A 21959-nucleotide genomic window follows, 5' to 3' on the forward strand; every position below is an offset into this window, starting at 1 on the left:
ATGCCATAGGTATCTGCAGCAAGAACAGTCAAGATAGCTAGATAAAGTGCCATCACATTTTGTGCTTCATTTATTTGTCAGGTAAGAGCAGAGACAAATGTAGATAAGAATATATAATTTTGTTTTGAATATTCTGCTCTGTTTTTTCTTATCACAAATCCTATTTCTTTCTCTTCAGCTGCACAGCCCCATGCAACACTTCCTGGAATAAAATGCCACTTGTGTCACTGTAGGGAAGTAGAAGATAAGAAATTAAAATTATTATTATAAGGTTTTGATTACAAATATTTGGCAACAATCTATGCTAGAGGTACTTCAGACAGTACTATAAATGCTGCCTTGATGTGATAAACTGTATTTGGTCTGGTTGTGATGTGTTTAACTTTCTCCATAGCAGCCCTCACAGTGCTGTGTTTTGCATTTGTAGCTAGAAAGATGTTGAGAACACACCAACGTTTTGGCTACTGCTGAGCTGCACTGACACAGCATCAGCGTGCTCTCTCTAATCCCCCCCCAAAAGGCCAGTAGGCTCAGGGTGGTCAAGAGGATTGAAGGGAAGATAACCAGGCCAACTGACCCAAACTGGTCACAGGGATATTCCATACCATATTATGTTGTGGTCAGCAATAAAAGCCAAGAGAAAGGATGAGGAAGGATCAGCAGAGATGAAGTATTGTGAATGGACTGTAACTCTCATTCCCCATCCTCCCATGCTTCGCAGGGGCTGGGAGGGAAAGCATATTGAAGATTTGTGAGTGAAGTTGAGCCTGGGAAGAAAGGGGGCAAGGGGGAAAAGATGTTTTTAGTTTTATTTCTCACTCTCCTATTCTGTTATTAATTAGCAATCTTCCTCAAGCTGAGTTGGTAAAGCAGCTTGGTGGGTACCTGACAGACAGCCTGCCAACATTAATCCACCACATGTTCTGGAGAGGCAGAAATTCAAGATAGGGACAGTAATTGGGAGAGGCAACGGGCAAAACATGGACTGGACAGTTGCAGAGCAGGGAATAATTGTGGAGAATTATTTTTTTTATAAATGTGGTAAGGGGACAAGGAGTGGAGTGTCCATAAATTGTCCACTTTTGTCGATGTTGCAATGATGTTCTTCTGATTTTGGTGTAGGAAATTCTTTATTTTGATATAACTGAAGTTTTCAAAGATTGTAGATTGGGTAATGAATGCATATTTTAATCATAATTTTTAAATGTGTTTCACAGAAGCCATCCCTGCAACCTCCTTCACTACCCAAACTTTGCCCTTTGAACCCAATACATAGATTCAATGGCAAGAGGGGAACATGCATTTACAGTGCTTTCTTATGGATATATTATCTTGAGTTTATGTATTTGTCTTGGGAAATGGCAGTTGGAGAGAATAGCTAATGCTCAAGCCCTTATGGAAAGGGAACTAACAACTGTTAATTAATTAATCCATTTAATTTACAGCAAGATGGAGACACAGGAAACACAGAGGTACTTGTAACAACTACAGTATGGTATTACTGTACTGATCTCGTCAGTCTGTGTCTAGAGATATTGGTGAAATTGTATGTTAGAAAATAAACAGCTTTCTGTCCCAACCCAAAAGAAAAAAAGCACACACACACACACACTCAGTTATCTTGTTGAGATGCCCAGAATATGCCTTTCTGTGTGCTAAAGGAGATGAGCTTTTGATCTGGAGATGTGTAGATGAAAATCTGTGGAGACAGTGGTAAGGGATTTTTTTGGTAGGTTCCTGTTAACCTGTCCTTCCTCTTTCTTGTGCTTATGACATGGTACTACACAAATTTTTTCTCCATAGTAGTATATTTTGATGATTTTGACTTGTTCTTGACCGTGGTCTTTTCAGAGATATCTACTGTATATTTAGTATTTGTATAATCTGTGTAGAAGAGAGTTCCTGTTACAACCCTCCCTAGAAGGCCATGGTGACCCAGATTCTTGTTAATAGATCCCTTAGGGGAGATTAGAGTGAAACTATGCCAAATGATCAGTGCTTGTAAATATACATATGTAGGGTTTATTGTAGAACAATTTGGTTCCACAGGAAAACAGATATGTAGCAGTTTTGGTTGTAGTTAACTATAGTAATATGACAATATAAAAGCATAAAAATATCATTTAAGAAAATGTATGAGAAGGAAAGGATAAAAGTAGAAAGATCTCACCACTGGTAGGCCTCACAATGAGACTTGGTTGTTACAATTTGAGTGTTTGTTGGCCAAAGTGAGAATCTCAGCCTTCGTTGTATTGGTGGTTGTAGATTTTCCAGGTGGTGGTGGTGGAAATCCCAAAGAAGGGGTGGGAAGAAATCCCCAAAACACAACCTCTATCGAGTTTACATTCACTCAGATTCAGGTAGGAACACCCAGGTACTTCCCCTGGGGCAGGGAGTTTCAACTGGATGATGTAATATTGTGGATCACAGGTTTAGTCACCTGGAAGGCATAGGGGATCACTCCTCTTAACATGCCCCCCAATTTCTACAAGTGTGTTGCTAATATACAGTCACTACATGCATGTTTTAATTTTTCTATTACAATGAAACCCCTCCGCATGCTCCCTAAGTTGTCAGACTCAGTCCTTGTTTTGGCTATAGCCCCATTCCTGAGCCAGATGCCTCCTCTTTATCTTCTAACATCCTTGCACGGGGAATAAATTTCTGCATGACTTCTTTCTCTGCTAAAGGCCTTCAGACACTGTCTTCTCTGCTAAAAGTTCACAGTCACAGTGTCTTTCTACTAAAAGCTCACAGTTACAGTAGAAATTGAATTAACCTTTTTGGTATCAGCATGACAGAGAAGAGTAAGCAGACAGCAAAACCCAAGGACCCCAAAGGCTGTGGGATGTCCCATCCCCGCAGAGCCTGGTACCTCCCTTGAGATACCAGCGACATCTGGTTACCTGTGAGGCTCTTCCACCATGATAGAAGCCAAATGACGCTGCTACACACTGATGGTTCCTGGAATCTCTTTTCTGAGGTGCCTTATCTCTGTTGATACAGAGCACAATGCTTCAGAGGCACAGATATGATGGATGGTTTCAGCAGATCTTTGTGCTGATGAGCATGCTGCCCTGTCTCCAGTTAGGGCTGATTTTCCAAAGATATGGGCTTGCTTATTTACCTTTTTCCTGCTTCTTTTTGGGCCCTAAAGAGAAGAAGGGAGAGAAGATAGTTGTTGTAGACAGAATGGAAGCTTTGAACGAGGTTTATAAGGAAGACCCTCCCGTTGAGTCACAGGGTTCAGAAAGCACCAATTTGCTTTCTAAACTTTTTGGAGAGAAGTCTGGGTGCAGTCCCATACTTCTTCAATAGTTTTATGTCTAAAGGATTATACAGGTATAACTGAGCCTTTATATAACTTTGTTCCACAAGATAAAGGATGGAAAACCAAACATATTTATGTGGATAAAATAAATGATTAATTTAAATTGATTATGATAATGATTAGACTAAAAATCTTTAATCATAATTATTTACCACACCGTATAGATAGCTATAATTACTAGTATAGTGCACAGTTTATTAAATCAATAATTTCAAAACTAGCTTAATAATTATTAAGTACAGATTGATGTTACCCATACCAATGGCTATGGGCAAATCTGTTTTGCTCAACCTCGAGGAGTGACCTTGAGGGATGTTGCCTCTCAAGGGAGAGATCGCCATGCACACTCCTGGAAGGGGTGTATTAAAAGTCCCTGCAATTAAAAAGTGGAGCTGAGCTTTTATAGCATAAAGTGTTTGACTATCAGTCATATGTTTCTGGGCCAGTTGTGTAAGCACAGCAGCTTTAGAGAAGCTATCAGTACTATCACTTGTTGGTTCCTTTATCAGGAACTTTTCCACATCCTCACCAGTGCCAGTTTCTGCGAGGAAACATTCTTTTTCACACACTCAGAATATTTAACTTTGGAATTATTGAATCAGGATAGTCTCAGCACTCTTTGACACCAAAAGCAGCATGATCCCCACTTCCATCAGTCACTGATAACTTTTTCTAATAGGGCAGGGTTTGAGCTATTTTACCCCCACTTAGGTAGAACATGTAACGTTGGCTGGTGCCAGGTCAGAGACAAATGATATGACACTCTATGATCCATGTGACAAAAGCGTTTTATTCTTGTGAACTCTCCTTAAATAGAGAGTTTGGAGTTCCCGGGCAAACACATATGATTGGTTGGGCGTTTGGATTGCTCAGCTCTCTGACCAATGGGCATCTGCAGCTTAGGATGGAACTCATTGGGTGAAATCCCTGTTTGGGTTTGAATCTATCCTATCATTGTTCACCTAGGGGCCTGTTTATCAAAACAGGCTACTTGAACCAAATGTCTTATCTATGGCCGAATTAATTGAATATTGAATATTGAAAATTGAATAGTTTGTGGCTGTATGGTCTGATTCATTATTTTGAGTCCCAAATATTTCCAGGGTGCTTGCTGCTGCACCTTTTCAGGTGCTACTTGCAGCCCAAATGTTTTCAATGCTAGCAACAAGCTTGGCTGAATCTCTGGAAGTTTTCTTTTTGTTCGAGTTGCTACCAGAATATCATCCATATAATGGTAACAGTATGCCCCTGGAAATTGTCGTCTCATGGATGAGAGTGCTTGTGCCACATACCACTGACAGATCATAGGACTGTTTTTCATGCCCTGTGGAAGAACACACCATTGATAACGTTGCACTGGTGCAGCATTATTAATGGAGGGCATAGTAAAAGCAAACCTTGGGCATCATCTGGATGTAACAGAATGGTGAAAAAACAATCTTTCAAGTCCATAATCAGGATGTCACAGGAAGCAGGTATCATTGTAGGAGATGGCATACCAGGCTGCAAAGCACCCATGCTTTCCATTACAGAATTAATTTTTCTTAGGTCATAGAATAATGTCCACTTACTAGATTTCTTTTTTATGACAAATACTGGAGTGTTCCAAGGGCTCATAGATGGTTCTATGTGCCCTTGAACCAGTTGTTCTTGAACCAGGGTTTTGAGGGCTTCTAATTTCTTTTTCACAAGGGGCCCCTGTGAAACCCACACTCGCCGAGTTGTAAGCCATTTCAGAGAGAATGTGGGACACTGTTCGCCCTCTAATACAATGGCCCCTGTCAAAAATCCATCCCTACCCAGACTCCCCATGTAGACAACACATCCCTCCCCCATAAGTTCATACATTCTGCAATAAATTATGGTTTAATTGTAGCTGTTTGTCCTTTATCATTTTTGATCAACACAGGATTAACGCTTAAATGGCTTTGTGTGGTCCCTTTGATGCCAGCAACGGTAGATCTTGCAAGTATAGTAGGCCATGATGGCTGCCATTTGCAGACAGAAATGACAGTGACATTGGATCCTGTGTTAATCAACCCCTTGACCTCTATCTACGAGGGCTTAGCCTTAGGCATAGTAACAGTACACTCTATAATAGGTCCATTATTACCTATGACATGAGTCCAGTATACCTGGGGCTGTCCTGTTGATCCCAAGCCTTGGTCTCCTTGTTCCCTTGAATCTGCTTTGGGGACACAAGACTTAAAAAGGATAAGTTAAGCAATCCTGTTTTTTTTCAGGGATAGTTACAGGTGGAGTAGGGGTTGATACCATGGCATGTATTTGTCCTGTAAAATTTGCATTTATAACACTGGGGTACACAAAGATACCTTGTAGGGGGGTACTGGATCTCTCCAGAAGGAGGATACTTAGTCCTTTCCCTATGGGCCCCTGGGCCTTGAGGGGGACTTTATGTATGTCTAATGAGTCTATGGTTATTGGGACTGAGGTGTAAACATCCAGACCAGCTGATCCCCTTGTTCTTGCTGTGAGCTGGTCACACAGGCTTGTGCTAGAGGATGAGAAAGTACTTGTGTCATCATATGTTTTTCCTTTTGCCTCAGCTTCTCGTTTCCCTGGTTCTTAAGCAATTGACCATTAATATGATATACCTTGCATACCTTGATTGCATGTCTGGGTTTTCCACATTGGTCACAGGTTGAATTTGCATTACTCTGTCCTTGAGCTTTCTTCTGTGGGGCAGATTTTTTGAGGTAGTTCGCTTTCACGTGGTCTTGTCATCCACAATTGTAGCAATGTAGTGTCAGCTTTACCGCAGTTGCAAAAGAATCGGCTAACATATCCATGTTATATGATCCAGTTCCAACCTTAGCACATGCATTAATAATTTCTTCTAGGGATGGATTTTCTTTGGGTAATGCATTTATAATCTTTCTACAGTCCTTGACTGTATTATTTTGTGCTAGTTGCAGTATTAGTTGATTCTTTGTTTTACTATTTGCAATTTGTTTTTTCATAGCATCCTGCAAACATTCCATGAACTTCATGTATAATTCATTGGTGTTTCTTCTTATTTTTTAATATCTTTGGGTTGGCACAGACAGGTTTGTGACCTTGTTTAGGGTTTATATCCCTAATTCTTTTGCTCAGGCTAATATTGAAGGGTTTAAGGGGGCTTGGGTTTGTGGATCCACCATGGCATGTAGTCCCATGGGTTGTGGGACTTCTGCTCCAAAGCATGGATCTTGCTGTGAAAGTCTTGAGGTTTTTTAGTCCTTGTTCCTCTGCATATGATCTCCAGGTTGATTCAAACATCACATATTGCACTGGACCACAGAGTAATTTTGCAATTTGTTTTATATTATAGGGTGCCAGTTCATTAGCAGTTATGAATCGAAGCATATTTGCAGCAACAGGGGACCCCAATCTGTGTTTAGCAGCCAGCTGGCATAATTCTGAGAGAACTTGCCAATTAAATGGCATATATTTATCAGGGGTAGTTCCATTACCTCATATTACTGGGAATGTCATAATTGTCCCCCCTCCATCTCCCTCCTTTTGCTAGTCCTCTTGTGGTGATGAAGACATAGGCACAGTAATTAGTCCAGCTCCCTCCACATCCCCACTTTCCATCTCCTTTTGTTTTACTTCCATCCAGAAGATAACTGAGATAACTGGGTAGAGATGTCATGTGATCGAAACATCTTTGGGGCTGGAGCTGATGCCAGCATTACTGTAGGTGTTTCCTCCCAGGGGTTGGCAGCAGGGTGGAGACGTGTGTTCCCTTCCTGGGTGTCTTGTGTGTCCATCAGTGATGTGGTTTCTTGGGGCTGTTCCAGTCATGGTTGCTGATGCGATGAGGCTGTAGGTGCTGTGGTAACAGCAGTATCAGGGCTGAGGTTCAGAGTAGGAGTGGGGTCCAAGCTTTGGTGTTGGTATTTCCTGGTTCCAGTGCACTTTTGGGTGTGTCGCAGGCTTGGTATCTGAGCACTCGTAGTGAGGTCTTATTGGGGCCCACCCCCGTGTGGCAGTTGTAAGCAGATGTTTCCATGGCGACTTGAGGCAGAAGCACGCCCCCTCGAGGCTGGACTGGGGCTGGAGCCGCACCCCACAAAGGCTGGGTTGTTGCCGGGGCTTCAACCCACAAAGGCTGGGTTGGGGCCGGAGCCATGGCCAATGGAGGCTGGATCGGAACTGGAGCCCTACCCCACGGAGGCTGGATCAGAGGCGAAGGCATGCCCCACAAAAGCTGGACTGGGGCCAGAGCCACACCCCACAAAGGCTGGGTTGGAGACAGAGCCACACCCCACAAAGGCTGGATCAGAGGGGGAGCCACGCCCCATGGAGGAGGCACGGCTTCTTCTTCCCCACTGGTGGCCATGCAGTTGCCGCCATCTTGGGGCTTTTCCACTTGTCCCAGCACATTACCAGGCACCTCCATAGCAACTTGGGATGGTGCAGGGCACTGAGTCAGCACAGCAGTCTGGCTGCTCTGGCACAGGCTCTTTTTTGCCAGCTGTCAAGGGTTTGCTGGTCAGAGGAGTCTCTCCGGTGATGGTGGGCTGTTTACCCACTGTCAGGAGTGACTCTGCTGTTCCCCCACGCGCCAGAGCGTCCCCTTCAGCACTGCTGCCTGCTGGAGTCACTGCGCATGGAGGAAGTACACAATCTACCATGCCAGTGCCCGTTGGGGATCGGCTGTGCTCCCTGCTGCTGCCTCTCATCTATGTCCAGCTACCACCCTCCGTTCTACTCCGCAAGTCAGATTTTATCTGTTTTATCAATTTTAAGATGAGCCTCCAAGGTTTGAAAACCTTGATGGCACTTTGATCGCCTTTTAAAGCAGCATCTATTTGTTCCCCAATTCTAGTCCAATTATTTATATCTAATGCAATCTTTTTATTTGGTTCTACACCTTGGTTTTTTGTCCATGATATTAAATATAAAGGTGTTTCTTCCTCATAATCTATGCCTCATTCATTTAAAAACTCAGTCCATACCTGGACGACTGGGTGTTGATCCACAGAGATATATCCTCCCATATCTTTGGTTGATTTTTCTTCTAGTTTTCAGCTTTTCCGCTGTAGGTTAGGGTCTCCTCACCTCATTTTTTGCTGTCTTTCCAGCTGTCTGGTTTTCCCTGTTTCTTTTGGACGTGAATGGATTCCTGGCTCTCGGCTGTTTTTCCCGCAACTCTCAACTGTTGCTTCCCCCTCTCTTCAGATGTGAATGCTTCCTGGGTCTTGGCCATTTTTGTCTCTCCTGCTTTGTGTGCAGGGTATGGCTACGTCAGATCTCGTCAGGGTCATCAGATGTAATGTTGGCTGGTGCCAGGTTGGAGACAAAGGACACAACACTCTATCATCCATGTGGCAAAAGCGTTTTATTCTTCTGAACTCTCCTTAAATAGAGAGTTTGGAGTTCCCGGGCAAACACATATGATTGGTTGAGCATTTGGATTGCTCAACTCTCTGACCAATGGGCATCTACAGCTTAGGATGGAACTCATTGGGTGAAATCCCTGTTTGGGTTTGAATCTATCCTATCATTGTTCACCTAGGGGCCTGTTTATCAAAACAGGCTACTTGAACCAAATGTCTTATCTATGGCCAAATTAATTGCCCAGCTACAAACCAGCTTGTGCTGTGACAGAACATCCTGCTACAATACTGAAGGAAAAAGTCACTTCTGCTGGCTCCCAGCCCAGCAATAAGCAATGTCTGGCATACTAGCTTGTCACCATCACATCCATCCCTCCTCTGCAAGATTGCATGAGTGAAAGGTTAAAAGATCAAATTTATGCTAATTTTAATAGCCTCAGCAGCACTGGCATTAAAAAATAACTAGATAGCTTTTGCAACTGTGGTAGAATGCAAACAATTGTACTATCTTAAATCCTCTCCCTGGAAAAAATTCCATTGAATTGAATGGGAGTTTTGTCTGTGCATGATCAGAATAAGCATTTCAGGTTTTGGTCCTATATTAATTTCTCAACAGCAAAGAGAATTAGATTTTACAGATTTTCAGTTAACCCTTAGGACCACCTGATATTCTCACTTTCTATAACATAGTGATATGAATAGGGACCATTGCTTTTTTGGCACTGCATATTGGAAATAGTATGGATTTATTCCTTTAACCCATTCTTAACATAATTCATATATAACTATATATTAGAGATACTGCCTTCCAATGAGAGAACTAAGTGCTACAGCACTCAAACCTTCATTTATCAAAAAGGATGTCATCATTCTTAATACAAATACAAGAATCCTAATTCCAACAGTGAGCCAACAATCTACGCTCGCAGCCAAAAAGGCTGACCACGTCCTGGGCTGCTTCAAAAGAGGTTGTTCTAGAGTGACTTTATGATGCTTGTATCCCCAATCGTCTGTTCTGTTTATGCTGGATATTAAGTTTTGCACCTTTAAGACTGGTTCCAAGAGCATAGTTGGAAGGAAAAGAAGCACACAGTTTGTTTGCAGAAACTGCACTTACTCCCCCACATTCTTGCTCACGGACTGTGTTGTCTGCAGCATGGACAGCAGGAGAGCCCTCTCCTTTGCTTTTAGTTAGGTTTTTTTGCTAGCTGAGGCAGAGAAGTTTCACAGATTGTGACTTTTCTTTTTCTTGGAACTGATTGACCCTGCTCTGGACTGAAAACCCAGAAAAACACCAGGAGCTCATGCCTGTGGCCTACCGGGGCCCCATCCCTGGAAGTGTTTAAGGCCAGGTTGGATGAGGCTTGGAGCAACCTGGACTAGTGGAGGGTGTCCTTGCCCATGACAGGTGAGTTGGAACTAGATGATCTTTAAGGTACCTTCTAACCCAAACCATTCTATGATTCTATGATTCCATGATTCCACTATACTTCATAGGGAGTTTGCACCATTGTGAATTTAATAAATTCCCAGTTGAGATTAACATGAAGAGAATTAGTCTCCTGGTATTGCTATTTCATGTTTTCTGTTCATAGGATTTCATACTTCACATTTTGTTTAACTTTTTCACCACATCCCGAAATTTGATTTCATTTGCATTTTTTATTGACTAGCTAGTTGGAGCTCAGCACACTATTTTGGCATTAAAAAAAACCAGCAAAGCCAAACATAACATAACAAAAACAAACAAACAACCCAAGCTGAAAATCCGCATGCGAAAAAATGAGTGAGCAGTAGAAAAATCTTTAGAGAAAACGAGTCCTTTCTAAAGACTGTGAAAATGGAATGTGTGCATCATTCTTAGGATGACTTTATTATGCTTGTATCCCCAATCATCTGTTCTGTTAATGCTGTATATTAAGTTCTGCACCTTTAAGACTGGTTCCAACAGCAAAGAGTAGGGGAAAAAAGAAGCACATTTTGTTTGCAGAAATTGCAATTGCTCCCCCACATTCTTGCTCATGGACTGTGTTGTCTGCAGCATGGGCAGCAGGAGAGAGCTCTTCTTTGCTTTTTAGTTAGTTTTTTTAGCTAGTTGAGGCAGAGAAGTTCCCTGGACTCTGATTTTTCTTTTTCTTAAAGCTGATCAGCCCTGCTCTTGACTGAAAACCCAGAAAAACACTGGGAGCTCATGCCTGTGGCCCACCAGGACCCAGGACGTGGCATTTTCCAGCACAGGAGGGACTGATAAGAGACTGAGCCAGCCAAGCTACAACCCATGAAAAGGACTTCCTGAATTTGCCATCTCTTCAGAATAGCGAAAGGTTTTATTGTTTAATGTTATTCATTTTTTATGCCTATGAGTACTTTGTTTGTTAAATGAACAGCTTTTTTCTACTTTTCTCCAAGGAAATCTTTTCCCAAACCAGTTGGGGAAGGGACCACTTGAATCTGCTTTCTAGAGGACCCCTTTGAAAGTTTCCTCCCAAATTTGCTCTAAACCAGGACTCCAGAATAGGGAGTACTAAGTGGCTATGTTCCTGCACTGTATATTTAGTATGGGTATTTTTTCATGCACGTGCGAAGTGCGTGTCTTCCTTTCACAGTCTAGTATTTTGTGACCCATTTGTATGTGTTGCAGACTCCAGTTTTGAATTGAGTCCAATGCAAGAGAATGCTGGCTGAGTACTGTTTGTTTTGGTTTGCAGTTTGAAGACAAGATTATTCTTTAAGATCAACTCAGATATACACTAATTAGAAGAGTGTTTTGCATGAGTCAGTGCTAATGCTCTGCATGTGTTCCTTAGATTCATATTGCATTGCAAAACTCTGCATTATAGTATTTGCTTCTAATAGCCAGGAATAAAGCTGTATTATCAGCTTCCTTTAGCATTTCCTTGTTGAGAGTGTTTGACTTCCATGTAAGTCTGTTCTAATAAAGTTGTTGCTGAGAAGCAGCTATAACCGAATTTTTTGTAAAAGAAAAAGATGCTTTGAAAACAAATTAGTGTCACCCTAAAATACTTGAGTACAATAAGTACTAATGCTGCATAATGTGAATCGATTGATAAGTTGCAACATCACAGGAAGCCATGCCCAGAATTGTGACCTGAATGTACTAGGTGTTGCAAATCCAGGGAGATGTTAGAAAAAGACAAGACAGAAGTGGTCAAGAGAGAAGTTATTAAGGAGAGAGGTAACACTCTTCAGAAAAGAAGGTAGTAAATAAGCAGAAGGGACACATCAGATAAAAAGTCAAGTGAGAACACTTGCTAAAGGTCTCAGGCAATGTCAAAATTATTTATGAAAATAGTTCATATATCATCTTGAAAAAATTGAAACATTGCTTTACTTAGTGCATTGATATCCTGGACCTCCTCCTGGCTCCCAGGCTAGCTCAGTACCAGGAGGAAGCCCTGATTCCTGCAAGAACGAGGCAAAAGATCAAAAGAGGCTCTTCTTCCAGGAATATGCCAAGGTTTATTCTCAAAGGCTTCCAGGGGAAAAAGAGACCGAACACAAGGAGACCGGGCATATTCAAACCTCGGCAAGGGGGCATAGGGAACCCGGACTTCAGCCATTCAGGTCTGGCCGGAGGGAAAGGGGAGGGGGAAGGATTAAACTATGAGACAGACTACAGGGGGTCTAGGGAAAAACCATAAAAATAAAAACTGGAATGGTGAATTACAACAACTTAGAACTCTGCAAAATTGAAACAATGATATTTCCAATATTTTATCCAAACATTGTAGTTTTGTGACTGGTTTTATAATAAATGCATCCATTTTCAAATCTGCTTTGGCAAAACTTCCAGAGCTTGGTTTGTAGTGTGACTATCTCCAGGATGGCTGACCTGCCTGGTATGGTACAAGCAGCATTTTGTCTAGGGTATTTTCATGCTTGCTATGAAGATGATTGCAAGGAAAACTGGAGAAGACAGGTGGCAGGATGGCATCTCCAGGAGATGAGTCATCATGTGGCAGGGAGGAGGTGGCTGTGAACAGCTGTAAAGGACCAACATCTAGAGGGAAATCAGCCAACTTGTGGAGTTAATCTTATAGCTTGTGAGTGACACTGCTGGGACATGCTGAAATCTGAAGTGATGCCTTTATATTCACAGTTGCCCTTTGCTGCAGTAATTTTTAGGTCTACATTTGAAGAGGATTTTGAATATTTGAGGCTTCACTGCTTCAGGAATAGGCTTGGGAAAGAAGTGTGCTGTTCTGAGGCAATTCTGTATCTTTGATCTGATGATGTATTAGCAGCAATATTCTTTCAAACAGTCCATCCAGCTTCCTTCTTCAAAGCTGAGTTGTTTTTAAACAACATCCCAAAAGACCTAGTTGAGCATTATGCTAAAAAGCTATATCCATGTTAAAGCAAAGTACAGTAATTTCACGAGTATAAGGTGCACTGGCGTATAAGGCGCACTTCTTTTTTTTTTTAGCAAGGATCCATACGCAACAAAGTAATGAATTAGTAACGGAATTGTGCAATCGCGAGGTTTACTGGCTCGGCCCAGGGCCGGGTGGGCTCAGCCCCGCTCGGAGCTGCGGCGGAGAGCGGTCCCGGTCCTGCTCAGGGCTGCGGCGGGCTCGCACTTCCGGGTTGGCAAATTTCCAAACTTTGTCCATATATAAGGTGCTCCAGGGTATAAGGCGCACTTCCAGGTTTGGACCAAAATTTTAGTCAAAAGGGTGCACCTTATACGTGTGAAATTACTGTAATTGCTTTTCTTCCCTTTATGATTTCTTATAGATGCAGACAACCACAAAATCTTGCAGTGAACCTGTCATTAAGGCTACTCTATGTTGTAGGATATGAGGATTTTGGTTTCAAAGCCTGTTTTCAAGCCTGAGGAATGCTTGGAGATAAAGAGGAACCAGGCTGGGACTCAATGCAAGTCCAAGCAATTTTTTGTTGGGTTGCAAGATCGTCAATAATGTTCCCTTCCTTATGCAATGGTCTTGAAGACTGATGTTGTGTATCTCCTCAGACATCTCTTCTTTAGGATAAAATGCAACTCATTACTTCCAGTTTTTCCTCATGTCTCTGAGCATTATTGTAGCTTTCCATGTCATTTTTTCAGTTGATTTGCTTGTATGGGAGACTCCTGTAGATAGTGCCTCTGAACTCTAAGATATAAATCAGGGAGGGTTTAAAAGAGAGAAATAGTTTCATTAGTAAAGGAATTTTTTTGTTTGTTTGTTCTTGTTTGTATGTTTTTAAGCAAATGTAAGTTAAATATCAGGGAGAAATTCTCCATGATCTGCCATATCTACCTATCTTCTAACTATGTCTAACCATACTGATCTAAACAGATTTTGCAAAATTGTTCCAGTTGACTACTCCAAGTAGCTTTGCTGTTCTCAGATAAAGACTGTCTAAGAAGCATAGAGAAACTTATGTTTCTTCTTTATACGTTGTATTTATCTTCTAGACAGCACAGGAATTAATTCCCAACCCTAGAAATGGGACTGTTAAGTGCATTTGCAATGCTCTGGTGCAGGGTCTGGGGACTCCTTCAAGGGGCCTTTTGATAGGCCATGACACCCGCTCTGCTGCCACTCACATTAATGTAGATGTGGCTTTCCTGGGGTAGGTAGATTTGGGTATAATGTTTCTTGGGGTGATCTTATTCTTGTGGTTTTTTCATCATCAGTGGTGGAATAGTAACTCCATAATACATTTTTGGCAACTTAGTGTAACAGTGAATATTGAATTTTGATGGCACTAAGGCTAACACCAACAGCTATGTTCTCAGGAGCTGGCAGGGATGGGGACATAGGACAAGGGATCAGTTGGAAGGTGGAGGGAGGCAAGAAATACAGTAATTTCACGACTACAAGGCACACCCTTTTGACTAAGATTTTCCCTAGAACCCAGAAGTGCGCCTTATAGTCCGGTGCGCCTTATCTGATGGACAAAGTTCAAAAAATTTGCCTACCCGGAAGTGAGAGCTGCGAGCCACGGGGGGAGCCGGCAGGGCCATGGCTGCCAGGTGGAGGCGGGGCGGAGTGGTGGCGGGCATGCCCCGGCCCCGTGGAGGCAGAGCTGCCCCTCCAGAGGCACCCCCCGGCCCCGTGGAGGTGGCACGGCCCCTACACAGGCACCCCCCGGCCCCGTGGAGGCGGAGCTGCCCCTCCAGAGGCACGCCCTGGCCCCGTGGAGGAGGGACGGCCCCTCTACAGGCACCCCCCGGCCCCGTGGAGGCGGAGCTGCCCCTCCAGAGGCACGTCCCGGCCCCGTGGAGGCGGGACGGCGCCTCCAGAGGCGCCCCCTGGCCCCGTGGAGGCGGCACAGCCCCTACACAGGCACCCCCGGCCCCGTGGAGGCGGCACAGCCCCTACACAGGCACCCCCCGGCCCCGTGGAGGTGCCACTGAGGGGCAGCGGCCATAGCCCGGCCCTGGAGAGGCGGCAGGGAGCAGCGGAGGGCATGCCCTGGCCCCGCCAGATACAGGCAGGCCTGGGGGCCCGCGGCACCGCCTCTACCAGGTACAGGCAGGCCCAGGTGCCAATGGCTGCCAGGTTGAGGCGGGGCCTTGTTCAGCAACTGCGCGGAGGGAGCTGGGGGCGGAGCCTCCCTACAAAAAAAAGTGCGCCCTATAGTCCGGTGCGCCTTATAGTCGTGAAATTACTGTACTATTGCTCCACACAGCCAAACTGCTGGGGAAGCATAGTAGCACCATGCCTTGAGCTTTCCCACATTAAAAGAATCAACAGCTGCAAAGGAAAGAGCATCACTTTAATAAGCTCACTCTGAATTAATTTGCAGAATAATCTAAAATTACAGTAATTTCACGATTATAAACCGCACCATTTTGACTAAAATTTTGGTCTGAACCCGGAAGTGTGGCTTATAATCAGGTGTGGCCAATATATTGATGAGGTTCAGAAATTTACCAACCCGGAAGTGCGAGCCTGCATGGCCCCGAGCTGGAGCCCACCCAGCCCCGGCGGGAGAAAAGTGGGACCAATCCGAGCCTGCACGGCCCTGGAGGGGGGACTGCAGGGGCGATCCGAGCCCACACGGCCCCGGCGGGGGAAAAGCAGGACCGATCCAAGTTCACCCGGTCCCAGCAGGGGAAAAGCAGGGCTGATCCAAGCCCGCCCAGCCCCGGCGGGGGGGTAGCGGGGCTGATCCAAGCCCACACGACCCGATCCAAGCCCACACGGCCCTGGCGGGGGAAAAGCGGGGTCAATCCGAGCCCGCATGGCCCTGGCAGGGGAAAAGCGGGACCGATCTGAGCCCTCACGGCCCCAGTGGGGGAAAAGCGAGACTGATCCGAACCCGCATGGCCCCGGCAGGGGAAAAGTGGGGTGGATCCGTGCCTGCACGGCCCCGAGCCAAGCCAGTAAACTCTGCGATCCCGCGATTCTGTTGCTAATTGGCAACTTGATGAAAGTTGTGCAAGCATTCTCGCTGCGAACAAAAGTGCGGCTTATAATCAGGTGCGGCTTGTAATCGTGAAATTACTGTACTTTGAGTAAGTCCACCAGCTGAAAATTTATCTTTGGGAAGCTTATTCAGCTAGCTTTGAATTTATTTTCCTTTGTGTTTTGTTTATGCCTTTTCATTCAACACCCTGTATTCAGCATGCAACAAATAAGAGATAGATAATATAAAATAATGGTGGTAAAATTGCATTACTTTCTATTAGTCTGGACTGTCTTGGTATTAATAATCTGCAATTGCATATTGCAGTCTTAATATGTAATTGCATAAACATTTAATATCACAGTTACCTATAGTTCTTGAATTTAGGATAAATATGAGTGTTCAAAGCAAAGCTTGTAGTGAGATGCTAAAAATCAGAAAAAAAATGTGTCATGCCATGGCTGATTAGTTTTCTTCTAGAGGAAGTGGAAGATAGGCAGGGATTCAAAAGATGAGCTAAAAAGGAGATGTATATTCCATTAAGAAACTTGTATCTTTGCTTCATAACAAGAAATTTTGAGTCTCTGATCTTGCTGAAGTATAAAACTTGCCTTTTAATCATGCAGAAAACAATAATTTCTTGGAATCTATAGCAAATATGTGAATCTCATGGGGAAAGAAGTCTCATGTAAGTGCTTCTTGAGAACAACATATTCAACTAGTGAAAAAATACATCCATCCCAAGAGGAAAAAGAGATTCGGTATAAACTCAAAATCCAGCAGAGCTAATGCTGACTAGTGATGTGCATGCACTGTCCTGCTTTTGACTGATGGCACGCCTGTCACGTGAAAAGGAGAAGCTTCCTGTTCTGGTTATGCATTGAAGGCACCTGGGGGGAGGGCACACTCAGGAGTTTTTCTCCATGAGAACTTCCTCTGTGAATTGATGGGACCAATTGGAGGCTGGTTTGGTTGTTGACAGCCTGAGAAACCAATTAGAGAAATTAGTTCGTTCTGTGAATCCACATTTTTGAAGCAAGTAAAGCCCAGGGAAAGCCTTCTTTCATTTCCGGCCTTTCACAAGGTAACACTGACTGGTCTGGACCCCTTCCCATGCGGCTCCGGCCAGGCAGGGGTGGGCTTGAGAGGCCGCCGGGCCTCATTTTTCAACCAGGGGCCCCGATAGCCAGGGGGAGGAGAAGCCCCTTGCTAAGATCCTAGCCCCCCCTCCCCCGGCATGGCCGCAGCTCGGCGGGGCTCTGCCCCGCCGCCGGCTCGGAGCAGCCGTGGGGTGGCAGAGCCCGTCCAGCCGCCCATACGGCCTGGGCGGGGGAGGTAGCTGGGCCCCATTTTGGTGGAGTCCCTCCACGCCCTTGCTTGCTGGGCAAGGTGAAAACGGGTGCTGGCGGGCAGCCCTCGCCCAGCTCCCCAGTGCGGCCCGAGTGTCCTGGGATCCTGGCACTGCTCCAGCATGCGCCGCAGCCCCCTGGATCTTCTGTGTAAGATTTTAACCCTTCTAATGCTCAGATAAGACTTGCAGACCTTCAATCCTCCCTTGAGTGAGAGAAAAAAGAACAGAGAGGATACACTAAAGTCAGTGAAGTAGGAGCCAAGTTTCCAGATGGAAGGAGAATGAGGAGACACTGTGAAGGTTGGCTGAAAAATCTTTTTGTAAGCTATAGGGGTGGACTGTACTACACTAAAAATTCCTATAAACCGGGGAAAAAGACGGGGAGGGGGTTTGAAGTGTTCGGAAGATCCTTTGCCCCGAGGGAAAAAGGGGATCTCTGTTCCTGGGAATGAAGTATGAACAGAGAAAAGAGAGATGAAGAAAACTTTTCCCCTTGAAGAGCTCATCCTTAAAAGTAATACCCCATGAGTTTGACATGGCCCACAAGCACAGCTCTGGAAAGGTTGTGAAGATGGGAGGAGTTTCACGATTGCAGATTCCCGGGTGGCTGCTATCCGTGAAAAATAAAGTCACGAGAGAACTGGTTTTTTTTGTCGTGGAAAAAAAAATCCCTATAGCAGAAGAAGAAGAATTTCCTCTTCCTAAAGTGAACTGAGAAAGATTATTTAAGTTGGGAACTATCTAAAGTGTCTCTGTATGTCGTTGTTAAGAAGATGTGAGGGGGGGAGGAGGGAGTGGTCTGAAGATCTTATTCTGAATTTATTATTTTCTTTGTGTTGTTTTCTTTATACCCTTTTAAGTTTTAGGCCTGATTTGCTTTTGCTCCTAATTCTCTCTCACAACAACAACAAAAAAAAAGTATATTGAAATTTGCAAACCTTAACTATAACACTTCCTCAACCTTTAGTCTGGGGAGATTTACTGAACCCTTAGTATTTGTCTATAAGTGTTCCAGGAAAATCGAGACCCATGTGCCCAACCAGTCTGTCAGCATCCCATTAGGGGGACCCTTACTGATCAGTCCTACCGGATTGGAGGGTGTTTGACTGACTTAGGGAAACACACCAAGAGCGTAAGGGAGACCCCTTATCAGGTCTTCCCCTTTGAGTACATTCCCTGCTGCCGATGACCGCCAGTGTCCTCACAGGATTCACACTAACAGTTTATGGAATAACACTCATCATTAATATAAAATTGTGAAAGGCTAAGGTTCAAAGGTTGTTGGTCATAGTGTCTGACTGCAAAAATTTACTTGAAGGAATATACAGATAAGCTCTAATCACTAGTAAAATATTCAGTGTGTAGAGTATGATTCTTACCCAATGGGCATCCCTATAGGGGACAAGACAGGTTAAGCCTGTAGAGTGAGCCCAGCAGCTTCCACAGTCTTCCCTAACTTTTCCCCCAGTCTTGATTTATTTTTATTCTATTTCTTCATGTTTAGGTGGAGTTTGAGTGACTCTAGTCATACATACCTTTGTTACTGATTGCTTTTAAAGACACAGTCAAAAAGATCACAGAGCACATGCCCAGTAAGGGGTGGTTGTACCTTGGGAGTGAGTAACTTTGGGATGGAGGGGTGTGTTATTATTATTATTAGGCTTTAATGAAGCAAGTTCATCTAAGGAGAGGGATTTTACCACAGTCACTGGCTCAGCAGTAGGGCATCTTCCCCTATCTCCCCGGTTGACAGATGCAAAGTACCACTGAGCTCCCTTCCCTGCACTCTGCACCACCTTTCATTCCAGCCCCCTCAGGAGGTGTGTGTGGATGGGCAATCAGCGTGGAATAGGTTTCAAGTCCTGCCAACTGCATTCCATCCAGGAAGTGGCAACTGTGATTTACCCTATAATTTCTGTACTTTTATAACTCCTGTTAAGATGCCAATACAACTCCTCAGTTTCTTCTAATTGTATCCCCAGTTACCTGTCCACAGGATCCTTAGTCATTTTCCCACTGCACCATTACCATGTCTCTGCATAAACTGGTCTTTTTTTTTATCTGGGAACAAGGACTCGAAGCAATTCAAGCCAATTCAGCCATTCTGTTCTTCAGGAATCATACAGCTTCCCATGTTACAATGACCCCATCTCCTCCACATCTGTTGTCATGTTATGATACCACCTCAAATGGAAGGCGGATGTTTGCCAGATTTTTTGGAAAAGATATTATTGCATGTGGTCAGAGTAGGGCATAAGGCAAAAAAGTTAATGTGTGTATTTCATAGATTATTTCTGAAAATGATAGGAGTTCATAAAATCTGGAGATCTTTGCCAGTGACACAGTATACTAGACCCTGATGTATTTAGTCTACATGATCTCCAGTACAAAAATCTATGACATTCCCACTCCTAATGGCCAGGCATATAAAATTCTTGAGGTAAGATCAGCAAGGGACATAAAGAGAGCTCTTGACTAATGGGATGGAAGACAAATTGGTCCAAAAACACCTCCAAAAAACCAAAAGAATTGTCTGAGGGAAGGAAAATGTTCTGAGTTACAAGATAATCTTTTTTTCTAACTCTAGGTCCTTCTTCAGTTATCAGCACTGCTGACGATTTTGGAAGTCCCCTTCATCACATCTCAAATGGCAGTAACACTCCATCTTCTTCTGAGGGGGGTCCTGATGCAGTCATCATTGGAATGACAAAGATTCCCATAATTGAAGATCCCCAGTACTTTGGAATTGCCAAAAGTCAGCTCAAGACAGACAACTGTAAGTACAAATGCTTATATGTAGTATGTAGTTCATTCTTTTTTTTTGAGGGGGGATGAAAGGACTGGGCTCCTTAGCAGTGCTAACAGAAAAATGGTGTAAATTCCTGGGAGTAGAAGGGTGGAGTTAAAATGTATGCAATTTGTTAAGGAGTACTTTGGTACATGGGATAAACTGCTTTACATCTGTCAAAACTAAATTCAGCCCTTGTGATGAACCAATGAACTCAGCAGTGCTAGGCTTAAAGCCCAATCTGTATTCCATCAGTCACCAGTAGTTTTTTCACTAATTTCAGTGGTCTTTGGCCAGTCCTGTGCACCTAATGTATTCTTGGGATAAAACACATCCTGGATCAGAACTAGAAGTCAATTTTTGCATTTGTGGCTAAAACAGGGTTGATCACACAAGTGTTTTGGCTATTGCTGAACAGTGTTTGCTCCTTCCCCCACCTCCCCCAGCAAGTAGGTTGGAAGCAGAAAAAAGGCTCACCTGAACTGACCAAAGGGACGTTTCATACCATATGACATGCTCAACAATAAAAACTCAATGAAAGGAGGAAAAAGAAAGAATGCTTGTGGTTATGGTGCTTGTCTTCTCAAGAATCTGCTATGCATGCTCAGTCCCTGACTCCCAGGAAATGGCTAAATGCCTGCTGATGGGTAGCAGTGAATGAATTCCTCTTTTTGTTTTGCTTGCACACACAGTTTTTGCTTTCCCTTTTAAAATCTTATTATCTCTATCCATGAGTCTTCTTGCCATTCTTCTATTTTCTCCCTGTCCCAGGAGTGATCAAATGTCTGTTGGCTGGGTTTAACACACCACAATATGAAACACTGATTTTTGAAGCAGTAATCAACCCTGAAGTAAATAACTGAAAAAAAATCTGTATAATATCTAACTGCACTACTTACAATGTTTCATACATTTAGATCTTTAACTGTTTCAGAGAAGGTTATTTCTATCTCTCTATGCTGTGAACTTGTACATACATTTCTGAAGTATTGCTGGAAGCCTGATCAGTTTCTCTGAGAAGTCATTCTAAAGATTGCCAGTGTAGTTGGCAAATGTTGGATGTGCAACTAAGTGATATCCGTATCCTGACTGATTTAGTTTCACAGTACAAACTGTAGTTTAAGGGAATGGATCTAGGTCAGAAATCTTTGCCTTGTTTTGCATAGCTTAAATACTGTAATAGGTGCCTTCCTAGATATGGACATTGGTGCATGCATGCATATGCGTGTGCAGGACTTCAAAGGGTGTAAAGACTGATGTCAGGCTACCTTTTCTTTTGAACGCTAACAGTAATCCACAGTTCGATATTTACACTAAATATAAACCACATAAGAATCTTCCTGCAGTGCAACAGGAGGCATTTTCCTGCATTTTTATTATATATTCCTAATGTTCTTGCTTGACATAATTTTGTTGTGGGGCACTATTTTGTAATTAGAAATAACTCCTAATCTTTTCTACCAGAGGACATTTGAATAATCTGGCATAGCATAAGTAATGGAATGCATTATATACTCACCAAATTGCTGATACTTGATTAGCACAAGAAAGATGCTATATAGATGCATTAATTCCCGTGAAAAACAGAAGATAGTAAGGAATCACATATGGGCAATGTCCACTAGAGCCTTCCAATGTTATATAAAAGGACATGCTTTTAAATGGGGCTCGCTACTCTAAGCTACATTAAATATAAACAAGCAAACATCAGTGACTACACAGTACTTCACTTTCGCCATTAATGCTGAAACAACATACATGGTG

At 43.5% G+C, this 21959-nt stretch overlaps 1 protein-coding gene across 6 annotated transcripts in view; it reads left to right on the forward strand.

The window, feature by feature from the left end:
- Nucleotides 1-21959, forward strand: part of LOC117005044 (BDNF/NT-3 growth factors receptor-like) — a 333795-nt gene that overhangs the window by 125190 nt on the left and 186646 nt on the right. For all 6 annotated transcript variants that reach the window (XM_033076269.1, XM_033076272.1, XM_033076273.1 and 3 more), the window contains one exon: nt 19995-20183. In XM_033076269.1, coding sequence (XP_032932160.1) covers nt 19995-20183 — 189 coding nt within the window. The remainder of the gene's footprint in view (nt 1-19994; nt 20184-21959) is intronic.

This window comes from Catharus ustulatus, chromosome W, assembly GCF_009819885.2.
Source record: "Catharus ustulatus isolate bCatUst1 chromosome W, bCatUst1.pri.v2, whole genome shotgun sequence".
Classification (NCBI taxonomy): Eukaryota; Metazoa; Chordata; class Aves; order Passeriformes; family Turdidae; genus Catharus; species Catharus ustulatus.